Raw genomic sequence first — 12,691 nt, 5'->3', positions numbered from 1 at the left:
AGGGTCTCACTCTGTGGTTGAGACTGAACTGGAGCTCACTTTGTAGCCCAGGCTGGTCTCGAACTCACAGCGATCCTCCTGCCTCAGCCTCCCAACTGCTGGGATTACAGGAGTGTGCCACCACACCCGGCTCAGGTGGGACTTTTGAGAGTTGATTAGATAATGGGTGTGTGATACTAGATTAGTCCATTGATGGGTTTATAGTTGGGTGCATGTTTGGAGATAAAGCCTGGTGGAAAAGGTAGATCATTGGGGCATGGCCTAAGGCTATATAGCCTTCCTCCTCCCTTGATTGCTCCCAGCCTCCTACCTGCCCTGCCATGGACATTTTTTTTTCTCTGCCAGGCTCCTCTGCCATGCTGCCCTGCCTTGGAGCCAGCCAACTATAGACTGAAACTTATAAACTGTGAGCCCAAATAAATCTTTTCTCCTTTAACTTGTAGGTGTCAGTATTTTGTCCCAGTAAAGAGAAAATATTTCAGTAAGAGGCATAGTAAAAACATGTGGGTAAGTTGGTCAGTCTCTGGGTCTTGGGGTGAGGTTTGTTTTTGGAGGGCCAGAGCAGGGGAGGGGAATTCTGTTTTCTCATGTTGTACTCCTGCCTGGGATCCATTCCGTACTTTCCTTTTTGCCGTGCTTCCTAACTTTGCTCAAAGTCGCCACAGCGAGCTGGTGAGGGGCAGCTGGACCTAACCGTGGGATAGCCAGCCCGAGGGCCTGGAGGGAAAACAGCCAAGGACCCACACAGGCAGGGTCAGCACTGGATCCTGAAGCGAAGGGTGGGCTCAGGCCCAGCATTTCATCTTCCTTCATCCCTGTTCCCTCCTCTTCAGGATGGAGTGGGCCTCAGGAGACCAAGGGAGGGGCCTGCAGGGACAACCTGTGCCCTGGGACCTTCGACTGGGCCTGCTTCTAAGTGGTGAGGGGGCCTGGTGAGGGCCCAGGGTGTGGAATGTGATGGTGGTCTGGGGTAGTTATCTCTAGGGCTCATGGGGTGGGACTGCCGATGGGAACATAGCTGAGCTGGCTGACCCTCTTTTCCCAGTGTTGGCCACCACGATAGCCCAGGCCCCCTCTCTGGATGCGCCTGGTTGTTCTCGAGGAAGCTGCTACCCAGCCACAGGGGACCTGTTGGTGGGCCGTGCCAACAGACTGACTGCCTCATCCACCTGTGGCCTACGTGGGCCCCAGCCCTATTGTATCGTCAGTCATTTGCAGGTTCTGCTAGGGGCTGGGTGAGAGGTTGGGTCAGGGTGGGGCTGGCAGTGGCATGGCACTGATTTTGACCCCCACCAACCCAGGATGAGAAGAAGTGCTTCCTGTGTGACTCTCGACGCCCCTTCTCTGCTCCAGACAACCTGAACAGCCATCGTATCCAAAATGTAGTCACCAGCTTTGCACCACAGCGTCGGGCAGCCTGGTGGCAATCAGAGATTGGTGAGGCTGTGGGTGGTCATGGGTTGATCAGGGTTGCCTACCAGAAGCCTGAGTCCTTGACCTCGACTTCTACTCTAGGTGTTCCAATGGTCACCATCCAGCTGGACCTGGAGGCTGAGTTCCATTTCACACACCTCATTATGACCTTCAAGGTACCTGCATGTCTGGGAAGCTTCATGAATCATTCTGCTTGGCTCCCCATTTCCCCAGCTCCTTAACCCAGGCTTTCTGAGCTCATGCTGTATTCTGTTGCATGGGAGGCTCTCTCATCCTCCCACCTTCCCCATCTACACTTCCTGGCCTTTGCATATTCTCCTCTATTGACTTAATCTCAGGATGGGTCAGACTTTGTCTCTTTGGGCCCCATGACCCCTGAGCCTCCTCAGCAGAGATGGCTGCCCTTCCTGATTATCGGCTGGCTTCCATGGTCACTCCCTCCTGTCTATAAGCTGCTTGAGGGAAGTCATAAGCCAAGCAGGGCTATGGGCAGCCTGGGCTGGGCTTGATACTAGTGCCTGCTCATCATCTATGCCCCACCCCCAGACATTTCGTCCTGCTGCCATGTTGGTAGAGCGCTCAGCAGACTTTGGCCGTACCTGGCATGTGTACCGATATTTCTCCTATAACTGTGGAGCTGACTTTCCAGGAGTACCACTAGCCCCTCCACGACACTGGGATGATGTAGTCTGTGAGTCTCGCTATTCAGAAATTGAGCCGTCCACTGAAGGCGAGGTGAGGGCTGAGATCAGGCTGGGGGGTAGGGAGGGAGGAGGATGGTCTTGTGCAAGATCCAGTGTTTCTATGGACTCCCTGCCTCTCCAGGTCATCTATCGTGTGCTAGACCCTGCTATTCCTATCCCAGACCCTTACAGCCCACGGATCCAGAGTGAGTGCTCCATTCTTTGAGCCTGGCACAGTCCCAGTGTCCGGCTGGGGACTATTTGGGGCCTCGGTACTATTTTGGATGCTTCCTGGGGCAGGTGCCAAGCCTAGTTTAGATTGGGTGGCAGTAGACAGGAGGTCTCCCAAGGTGACCTTGGCAGCTGCAGCCCCTGGGTGGGTATGGGACCTCAAGGACCTGCCAGGCCAGTTGGCTCCCACCCTTCCCTTCATTCAGACTTGCTGAAAATAACCAACCTTCGAGTGAACCTAACTCGGCTTCACACACTGGGAGACCACTTGCTTGACCCACGGCGGGAGATGCCAGAGAAATATTATTATGCCCTCTATGAACTGGTTGTGCGTGGCAATTGCTTCTGCTATGGACATGCCTCAGAGTGTGCACCTGCTCCAGGGGCACCAGCTCATGCTGAGGGCATGGTGAGGGGCTTCAAATGGCTGGGATAGGGCCGAGGAGAGGGGTAGGTGTGGTTGGATGATGCTTACAACCTGCCTGCCTACTTCCACAGGTACATGGGGCCTGTGTCTGCAAACACAACACTCGTGGCCTCAACTGTGAGCAGTGTCAGGATTTCTATCATGACCTGCCTTGGCAACCAGCTGAGGATGGCTACAGTCATGCCTGTAGGAGTGAGTGAGGCTCTGGCCTTGTTAGCCCCAAAAAGCTACAGCCTGGCTATTCCCTAGGTAGAACCTATAGCTAATTCATCAACTGAGAGTGTATCCAGGCCTTGATATCTTGATGACCCCCTCAACCCTCTTCTATATTCTGTTCTGGCTAAGGTTCCATCCAGCATGATGTTGAGGCCCTAAAGTCCTTAAGCTACCACCCACAAATTTTGACCTGTAGCAGGGATCTAAGGTGGCACTAGGGCCACCTCTGCCCCTTACCTTGAGGACCTGTTTCCTCACATGGCCTCTCCCCACTCCTTCCAGAATGTGAGTGCCATGGGCACACCCACAGCTGCCACTTTGATATGGCCATATACCTGGCATCTGGCAATGTGAGTGGAGGTGTGTGTGACAGATGTCAACACAACACAGTTGGACACCGCTGCGAGCTCTGCCGACCTTTCTTCTACCGTGACCCAATGAAGGACCTGCGGGACCCAGCTGTGTGCCGCCGTGAGGCTGGGATTGGGGATGAGGGAGAGAAAGTTGAGCCTGGGGCAAGAACTGGGAAGCCAGATTGCTGTCCAAGTTACAAGGAATTGGGGTGGAGTATTTGGTGTGGAACTAGACCAGGGATCCAGGTGGGTGATTAAGAGAGAACTAATGTTGGACCTTGTATCACTTTTTGCTCTTAGCCTGTGACTGTGATCCTATGGGTTCCCAAGATGGTGGTCTCTGTGATTCACATGATGATGCCACACTGGGGCTGGTCTCAGGCCAGTGTCGCTGCAAAGAACATGTCATGGGCCCTCGTTGTCAGCGATGTCGTGATGGCTTCTTTGGGCTCAGTGCTAGTGATCCACTAGGCTGCCAGCGTATGTACCTCCTGCCCTAACTCCTGTGCTTACCTTTAGTCCCTGGTCTTTTACTCCTGACTCAACTGAACCTAAGATGGGCCAATGGATGGGCTTTCTTCCCTGCAGGTTGTCAATGTAACGCAAGGGGAGTAGTGTCTGGGGGTACACAATGTGATGCCAACATTGGAACCTGTTTCTGCAAGCGGCTGGTGACTGGACATAGCTGTGACCGCTGCCTGGTGCGACTGGAGGGTCCTGGGATGCTGGGGTCTTGGACTTGTCCTCAGAGAACATGGCTGGTGGGCAATGTTCATGCCCAAGTGAATGGATGCTGAGAACCAGTCTTGATTCTTAGGTCTGGGTGGCTGAGGGCACAGACCAGCAGTCTGGGGGCCGTGTGTTCACCAAAGGGTGGTAGAGATTGAGAGATGTGGTTGGATTTCCTGCTGGGTGGCAAAGGGGTCTGTTTCTGGCCCCCAGCAACCCCTTTCTCTCAGCCTGGCCACTGGGGTCTGAGCCATGACCTGCACGGCTGCCGTCCTTGCGACTGTGATGTAGGTGGTGCCTTGGATCCTCAGTGAGTATTGTAAAGGGGCCCCGGGAGGGGCGTGGAAAGATCCTGAAGAGGAGTTCTTTTGTGAGTAACCACAACTTCCCTCAGGTGTGATGAGGCCACAGGTCAGTGCCACTGCCGACCACATATGGTTGGGCGACGCTGTGAGCAAGTGCAACCAGGTTACTTCCGGCCCTTCCTGGACCACCTAACTTGGGAGGCTGAGGATGCCAGAGGGCAGGTAAGAGGGTTTGTGTGGTCTAGGGAGGTGGCTAGAGAGGTGGTTGATTCTTGTACAGGGTGGATACTTGAGTGAGGTCTTGGCAGGAGAAATGGGGCTTGGGCTGCCTATAGCAGAAAAGATAATGCCTTATCTGAGTTCCCATCCCTTCTTCTACTGCCTTCCAGGTGCTTGACATGGTGCAGCATCTGGCAGCTACCCGGGAGACTCCCTCCTGGACTGGCCCAGGCTTTGTGCGGCTGCGGGAAGGTCAGACACTGGAATTCCTGGTGACCTCCTTGCCAAAAGCAATGGACTATGATTTGCTGCTGCGCTTGGAGCCTCAGGTCAGATCCGTGATAACTGATTGGACCCGAACCTCTGGATGTGGGAGTATTATTTCCTCCATTATCCTCTTTCCCCAGGTCCCTGAGCAGTGGGCAGAGATAGAACTGACTGTACAGCGTCCCAGTTCTGTGGCTGCCCACAGCCCGTGTGGACATGTGCTGCCCAATGATGACCACATCCAAGGAACTCTTCAAGCAGACGTTAGGTGAGGGTACCAGTGATAACATCTGTAGTGATGGGGGATTGTGGCACCAGCTCTAGGCTGGGGCCCTGGAAGACTCCACTGATCATTCACCTGTTCCTCCCTTCGAATGCTTCATCCTGAGTGCTGTTTGCCAGGCACTATAGGGCATGGCTGTGGTTACAGGAAGGAAATAAAACAGAGCCTACTCTCTCAAGGGTCTAAGGTCCAGAGAGCAATGCAAGGATTAATGAGAAATTATCTAGTGTCACTATAGAAAGGGCTCACAGTGGTGGTAGTGGTTATAGGGCAATGGCATCAAGTACTCTAACCAGGGATGTGGCTGCTCTGGTTACTGTTTGTTACATCTTGGGTAGTATTTTTTTATGTATCTTTTTATCAATTTTTTTGATGTGGTGAACTGAACCCAGAGCTTCATACATGCTAGGGAAGTTCTGCATCTCTAGCTCTTTTCTTGGATTTTTGAGAGTGTAAACATTCATATATGTACATACATAGGGAGAATAGCATAATAAACCTGGAGGTATCCATTACAAACATTTTGCCAACTGTGGCTTGTGTTTAAACATGATTTCCCCAGTTGCCAAGTGGGGAATAGATTTAAAGGGCTAAGGTAGAAGCTGGAAGATCTGACAGAGACTGCTGAGTTGGCCAGGTGACAGTCAGTTGGACAGAGGTATAATAGAGAGAGTGAAAAAAAGGAAAGGCTATGGAGGGCCTAGGATAGAGCTGATGGTTTAGATGTATAGAGCAGGGAAAGTAGGTAGAAAGGTGACTGAGGTTTGGGTCTGGGCATCTGGATGGGGGAGGAGGTCTTTACTGAGATGGAGTCATAGGAAGGAGCTGAGATGCTTAGACATGGAGCAGGCCAGTGGGGGGAGATAGATTTCTGTGGTTGAAATAACTGGGAGAAGATAAATTGGAGATAAAAATTTGGTACTCGGTATTAAAGAAGTGAGTCAATGAAATTATCAGAGAAAGGCAAGAGGACTAGAAGCAAGCTTTGGGGGTACACTTGTGTTTGAGAATAGGAAAGGAGGAACTAGGGGGCTGAGTGGTAGCTAGGTGTGTGAGCAGAGGCTCAGAAGCTAACAGAAAAAGGTATCTGAAGAGGAAGGCACAGTAAACTCATGACGTGCTGCTCACTGCTGGAGTTAGGTAAGAGAGAGGTAGCCACTGGGTTTAGCTAGATGGAGGTCACTCATGACCTCAGCACAAGATGAACAGAAGTCCCATTGGAGGGATGGTAGTGAGGACAGTGGTCTCTGCTTGGGGGTTTATTGGACAGTAGAACAAAGATGAGATGATGTGGCACCTAGGGAAAGACTCAAGGGATTGAAGGAGGATGAGGAGCCTGAGTATGGTTTTGCAGGATGAGGGGAATGATCTGGGACAGTAATGGTGAACCTTTTAGAGACTGAGCACCCAAACTGCAACCCCAAATACACTTATTTATCACAAAGTGCCAATAGTGCAATTAAGCCTGAATATTAAGGTTTCAGTTTAGGAAAAATCACTCATACATTAACATCTTTTATCTTAAAAGAAAAACACAACAACATGTGTGCCATAACCCAGGAGATGGAGAAGGAGACAGAGTAAGTGAAGCAGTCTTAGTGAAGAGGACTAGAAGTTGGGGGTCAGAGGAAGTATGAATTGGTGGTTGAATTACAAATTGGTAGGTTCTCATGCCAGGGAAGTGCTGTGGGGTTGCCAGGCTGTGTGAAGGTTTCCAGTGAGTCTCGTCTGCTCAGGTGTATGATCCATCTCCAAAAGTCATGTTATAGGAATCCTATGGTGTTTTTTTTTTTGTCTTTTTTTTTCTTCTTGAGACAAGGTCTTGCTGTGTAGCTCAGGCTGACTTTGAATTCATGATCCTCCCTGCCTCAGTGTCCCAATTTCTAGGATTAAAGGCATACACCACCATGCCCAGCTTATGAGAATCTTCTATACAGACTTGCTGTTGAGTGCCTAGCAGCTGTCTGACCCACCTGCCTTGGCCAATAGTTTGGTTGACCCGAGTAGGGTGTGAGAGGCCCTGGATGATGGGTACAGGAAACTTGGGTAACTTTTTATACCTGTCTCCATTTGCCTTCAGGTACATGGTGCTTCCCAAACCTGTCTGCCTTGAGCCTGGCATCTCCTACAGGCTGTACCTGAAGCTGGTGCGAACAGGGGGACGTGCCCAGCCTGAGATCCCCTACTCTGAAACTGGCCTGCTCATTGATTCGGTGAACTCTTTTTTGTTTGTTTGAGATAAGGCCCTGCTTTGTAGCTTAGGCTGCCTTGAGCTCATTATGTAGCAAAGACTAGATTTGAACTCACAGTGATCTTCCTGCCTCAGCCTCCTAAGTGCTGGGATTATTGCTGAGCAACTCGGTGAATACTTACTCACACCACCCAAGATGGTAGGGCTTGTGAGTGTGACCTCTGGTGGGATCTATGACAGAAGAGGCAGATCCTGGTGGTATTGGGATGGGCAAGCTCACAGAGCTGCAAAGGCAAATGCTCTGGCAGTGCCAATGTGGTCTCCTCTCTGAGCTGCACTCTTCCTTGGTTTTCCCTTCAGTTGGTGCTGTTGCCCCGTGTACTGGCACTAGAGATGTTTAGTGCTGGCGATGCCACTGCCCTGGAGCGCCGTGCCACCTTTGAACACTATCGTTGCCATGAGGAAGGTCTGATGCCCATCAAGACCCCTCCCACTGAGGCCTGTGCCCCTCTTCTCATCAGCCTGTCCACCCTGATCTACAATGGTGCCCTGCGTAAGTACCTCTAATGTAGGTTAGTTGGGCAGAGGTGAGGCCCCAGCCTGACCTGGCCCTCCTGCATCCCACAGCCTGTCAGTGTGACCCTGAAGGTTCTCTGAGTTCTGAGTGCAACCCTCACGGTGGCCAGTGCCTGTGCAAACCTGGAGTGGTTGGGCGCCACTGTAACGTTTGTGCCATTGGTTACTATGGTTTTGGTCCCACAGGCTGTCAAGGTATTTGCCTGCCCTTTGTTCCCCTCCTATTCCTCTCTCCCCTTTCCACTACTACTCTCCTTCTTCCACTGATCTTTCTAACTGCCTTGGGCTTCATTCTCTTTAACCCTGGGTTCTTTTAAGTTCTCTTCCATCCCATGACCTTCCCATGTTCACCCTGCCCAGACTCCCTTTAGAGCACCTTCCCCAGCCTATCCTCTACTCTGCCTCAGCCTGCCAGTGTAGCCCTGAGGGAGCACTCAGTGGCCTGTGTGAAGGGACTACTGGGCAGTGTCCTTGCCGAACTGGTGCCTTTGGGCTTCACTGTGACCGCTGCCAACATGGCCAGTGGGGATTCCCTAATTGCCAGCCATGTGTCTGCAATGGGCATGCAGATGAATGTGACACCCACACAGGCACTTGCCTTAGCTGCCGTGATCACACAGGAGGAGAACACTGTGAAAGGTAAGCTTGAAACAGCTGTGAGTGGGCTGGTGGGTAGGCAGGTTGCCTAGGGATGACATATCTCTCTTTCTTAACTTCCTTGCAGGTGCACTGCTGGCTTCCATGGGGATCCACGACTACCATATGGGGGCCAGTGTCGTCCCTGCCCCTGCCCCGAAGGCCCCGGGAGCCAGCAGAATTTTGCTACTTCTTGCCATCGAGATGGGTACTCCCAGCAGATTGTGTGCCACTGCCGGTCAGGCTACACAGGTGAGTAGGTAGCGGGTAGGCACAGGATCAGTGGGAAGTGGCTGGCTGAACTCTGAGTGCCTCCCTTTGACTACTGGCAGGACTTCGGTGTGACACTTGTGCCCCTGGGCACTTTGGAGACCCATCAAGGCCAGGTGGCAGGTGCCAACCTTGTGAGTGCAGTGGGAACATAGACCCCACAGACCCTGATGCCTGTGACTCTCGCACGGGGCAGTGCATCCGCTGTTTACACCACACAGAAGGGCCACACTGTGCACATTGCAAGCCTGGCTTCCATGGACAGGCTGCCCGACAGAGCTGTCACCGTGAGTATGAGTACAGGAAGGGAAGGCTGGGAGTAGGGTTCTACTGCTTGTGCTTCCCTTGACTACTGTGTTCATTTTGGCTGGCACAGGCTGTACCTGCAACCTTCTGGGCACACATCCCCAGCAGTGTCCATCTACTGACCAGTGCCACTGTGATCCAAGCAGTGGGCAGTGCCCATGCCTCCCCAATGTCCAAGGGCTTAGTTGTGACCGCTGTGCCCCCAATTTTTGGAATCTTACCAGTGGTCGTGGCTGCCAGCCTTGTGCCTGCCACTTAACCCGGGCCAGAAGCCCCACTTGCAATGAGGTATGGAGCCCTCCTGCAGATCCCTGGGTAGATGGGGTCAGCTGTTTGCTTGTCTCAAAGGCTTAGCTTCTGGTACAGGCTCTGAGCTTTGTTTTGTTCCCACCCTAGTTCACAGGGCAGTGCCACTGTCATGCTGGCTTCGGTGGGCGAACTTGTTCTGAGTGCCAAGAGCTCCACTGGGGAAACCCTGGGTTACAGTGCCGTGGTGAGGCATCTGGGGTGCCAGGATGGATGGAGGACCTCCCAAGATGCTCCACAGGGGCCCTAGCTCATTGATCTGCCCTTTCTTGCAGCCTGTGATTGTGACCCTCAAGGGATAGACACACCTCAGTGTCACCGTTCCACTGGCCACTGTAGTTGCCGTCCAGGTGTGTCTGGTGTGCGCTGTGACCAGTGTGCCCGGGGTTTCTCCGGTGTCTTTCCCGCCTGTCATCCCTGCCATGCATGCTTTGGGGATTGGGACCGCATCGTGCAGGACTTGGCTACTCGTACACGACGCCTGGAACAATGGGCTCAGGAGCTGCAGCAGACAGGAGTGCTGGGTGCCTTTGAGAGCAGTTTCCGACACATTCAGGAGAAGCTGGGCATGGTGCAGGCCATTGTGGGTGCTCGCAACACCTCAGCTGCCTCCACTGCACAACTTGTGGAAACCATAGAGGATCTGCGGTGAGGATGGGTCAGAGGATACATGGGATGGGGCAGAGGCCTAGTGGACTAGGGCTAGAGCCTCTCTAAACACACTTCCCATTGATACAGGCGTGAAATTGGGCTGGCCACTGAACAGCTGACTCAGCTGGAGGCAGAGCTGACTGATGTGCAAGATGAAAACTTCAATGCCAACCATGCACTCAGTGGTCTTGAACGAGATGGGCTTGCACTTAATCTTACACTGCGGCAGCTTGGCCAACACCTGGACATGCTCAAGCATTCAAATTTCCTGGGTAAGTTAGCTAATTAGGCAAGTGGACCAGGGCTGATCTTCAGCTGACTGCCTGACTCTGTCCAAATTAGGTGCCTATGACAGCATACGCCATGCCCACAGCCAGTCTGCAGAGGCAGAACGTCGTGCCAACACCTCAGTCCTATTGGTACCCAGCCCTGTGAGCAACTCAGCAGATACCCGGCATCGGACAGAAGTGCTGATAGATGCCCAGAAGGAAGACTTTAGCCACAAGCACTTAGCTAACCAACAGGCACTTAGTGAGCTCTCTGCCCATACTCGTACCCTGAGCCTGACAGGCATAAATGAACTGGTGAGGTGCAGGTGTGGGGTGGGACAGATGGTATGGGTGTTCATTCATCAGATCCCTGACTTGTTCTGTGCCTGGCAGGTGTGTGGGGCGCCAGGGGATGAACCCTGTGCTACCAGCCCTTGTGGAGGTGCCGGCTGTCGGGATGAGGATGGGCAGCCCCGCTGTGGGGGCCTCAGCTGCAGTGGGGCAGCAGCAACAGCAGACCTAGCATTGACGCGGGCCCGGCACACACAGGCAGAGCTACGGCAAACACTGGTAGAAGGTGGTGGCATCCTCAGTCGAGTGGCTGAGACTCGTCGGCAGGCAGGCGAAGCACAGCAGTGGGCCCAGGCAGCCCTGGAAAAGGCTAATGCTTCCAGGGGACAGGTGGAGCAGGCCAACCAGGAGCTTCGAGAACTTATCCAGAGTGTGAAAGACTTCCTCAGCCGTGAGCCTCCTGTGTCCCAGGCTATGTGGTTGTTTCCTCTCTATCTGTGTGTCTTTCTAGGTTCATACTTGTATCTTAGGGCCTGAGCTAGACCTATCTTTAGGACCCCATGTCCGGCCCTTGAGTCCTTGCCCATACTTGGTCCCCTAGTACATGTTCATTGCTGAGTCTGTGCCCCCTGTATAGTCCCTTTCCCTGGTTATATTGTTATGCCTATTAGCAAATCTCAGAGTCCACAACCCCAAGACTGTATCTCCATACTCATGCTGGAGAATCTCTCCATAAGCTTTTGCCTTTTGTCTCCATAGAGGAGGGGGCGGATCCTGATAGCATTGAGATGGTGGCCATGCGGGTGCTAGAGCTCTCCATCCCAGCCTCACCTGAGCAGATCCAGCACCTGGCAGGTGAAATTGCAAAGCGGGTCCGGAGCCTAGCGGATGTGGATACAATCCTGGCACGTACTGTAGGGGATGTACGTCGGGCTGAGCAGCTACTGCAGGATGCACAGCGGGCACGGTCTGACCCCAACCTGGCCCCTGGCCCCTATACCTAACACCTTGCCCTGGTACCTGTAGACCCTAATTCTCTCTTTTCCCCAGGAGCTGGGCTGAAGGTGAGAAACAGAAGGCAGAGACAGTACAGGAAGCACTAGAAGAGGCCCTGCGGGCACAAGGTGTTGCCCAGGGTGCCATCCAGAGAGCAATGGTTGACACACAGAACACAGAGCAGACCCTGCACCAGGTGTGTTCTCGCTAGGACATCAGTAGGGTGAGTGAGCCTGCGCCATAGATCTGTTTAACTCTGGGCCCACTCTTGGCAGGTACAGGAGAGGATGACAGGTGCCGAGCAATCTTTGAGCTCTGTAGGTGAGCGGGCTCAGCAATTGGATGCTCTCCTGGAGGCTTTAAAACTAAAATGGGCAGGAAATAGCCTGGCAGCCTCTACAGCTGAAGAAACAGCAAGCAGTGCCCACACTCGTGCCCAGGAAGCTGAGCAGGTAGGTCAGAGCAGAGCCAATTGGAGGAGGTAAGGGAAGTTGTTGGGTTCCCACTGGTCTCTTCCCTGAGACTGCCCTACATCCACAGCTGCTGCAGGGCCCAGTGGGTGATCAATACCAAACGGTGAAGGCCCTGGCAGAACGTAAGGCCCAGGGTGTGCTAGCTGCACAGGTGAGGGCAGAACAACTGCGGGATGAGGCTCGGGGCCTGTTGCAAGCGGCTCAGGACAAGCTGCAGCGACTACAGGGTGAGGAAGGAGTGGGTGGGTAGGAGGCAGGTAGGATTGGAGAAAGATTCTTAAACTGATATCTACCCCCCACCCCCAAGAACTGGAGGGTACCTACGAAGAGAACGAGCGTGCCCTGGAGGACAAGGCGGCTCAGCTGGACGGGCTGGAGGCCAGGATGCGCAGTGTGCTTCAAGCCATCAACCTGCAAGTCCAGATCTACAACACCTGCCAGTGACCCCTGCCAAGGGCCTATCCTGTCCCCAACCCCACAATGCGCTTCTGTCTGCCTACACATTAAAGAGCTCTCCGCCTGGCAAGGCGCCAGTAAATCAGTGAACTCTAGCTGTGTTTGTTGTCTGTATTCTTTTGG

General features: G+C 53.2%; 1 protein-coding gene across 2 annotated transcripts; it reads left to right on the top strand.

The window, feature by feature from the left end:
* The first annotated feature begins 645 nt into the window (after window positions 1–645).
* Window positions 646–12,669, top strand: Lamb2 (laminin subunit beta 2). Of its 2 annotated transcripts, none has more exons than XM_010615600.1 (33): window positions 646–753; window positions 834–919; window positions 1,046–1,218; window positions 1,302–1,437; window positions 1,516–1,589; window positions 1,981–2,169; window positions 2,260–2,323; window positions 2,555–2,757; window positions 2,847–2,967; window positions 3,274–3,462; window positions 3,645–3,824; window positions 3,933–4,045; window positions 4,304–4,383; window positions 4,468–4,600; window positions 4,768–4,926; window positions 5,005–5,132; window positions 7,228–7,360; window positions 7,699–7,891; window positions 7,966–8,109; window positions 8,322–8,553; window positions 8,639–8,802; window positions 8,883–9,107; window positions 9,197–9,414; window positions 9,523–9,619; window positions 9,708–10,080; window positions 10,171–10,355; window positions 10,426–10,667; window positions 10,746–11,094; window positions 11,403–11,610; window positions 11,694–11,835; window positions 11,915–12,091; window positions 12,180–12,339; window positions 12,420–12,669. In XM_010615600.1, exons 2-33 carry the CDS (start codon window positions 835–837, stop codon window positions 12,554–12,556), a joined length of 5,406 nt encoding a protein of 1,801 aa, XP_010613902.1. In that variant the 5' UTR covers window positions 646–753; window position 834; the 3' UTR covers window positions 12,557–12,669. The 2 variants fall into 2 exon arrangements, with proteins under 2 accessions (XP_010613902.1, XP_010613903.1); XM_010615601.1 differs by having other exon boundaries at window positions 656–672.
* Window positions 12,670–12,691: the final 22 nt, after the last annotated feature.

This window comes from Fukomys damarensis, unplaced genomic scaffold (assembly GCF_012274545.1).
Source record: "Fukomys damarensis isolate Sample0158 unplaced genomic scaffold, DMR_v1.0_HiC HiC_scaffold_37, whole genome shotgun sequence".
In the NCBI taxonomy this organism is placed as follows: domain Eukaryota; kingdom Metazoa; phylum Chordata; class Mammalia; order Rodentia; family Bathyergidae; genus Fukomys; species Fukomys damarensis.
This window is presented reverse-complemented; position numbering and strand designations above follow the sequence as displayed.

What these genes read in the sequence shown, in the direction of transcription:
- Lamb2 (XM_010615600.1), top strand. Translation starts at nt 835, where the DNA reads ATGGAGTGGGCCTCAGGAGACCAAGGGAGGGGCCTGCAGGGACAACCT. An exon ending in ACCTCATTATGACCTTCAAG is followed by an intron (nt 1,590 to 1,980) that starts GTACCTGCATGT and finishes CCCCACCCCCAG; the next exon opens with ACATTTCGTCCTGCTGCCAT. An exon ending in ATAGCTGTGACCGCTGCCTG is followed by an intron (nt 4,046 to 4,303) that starts GTGCGACTGGAG and finishes CCTTTCTCTCAG; the next exon opens with CCTGGCCACTGGGGTCTGAG.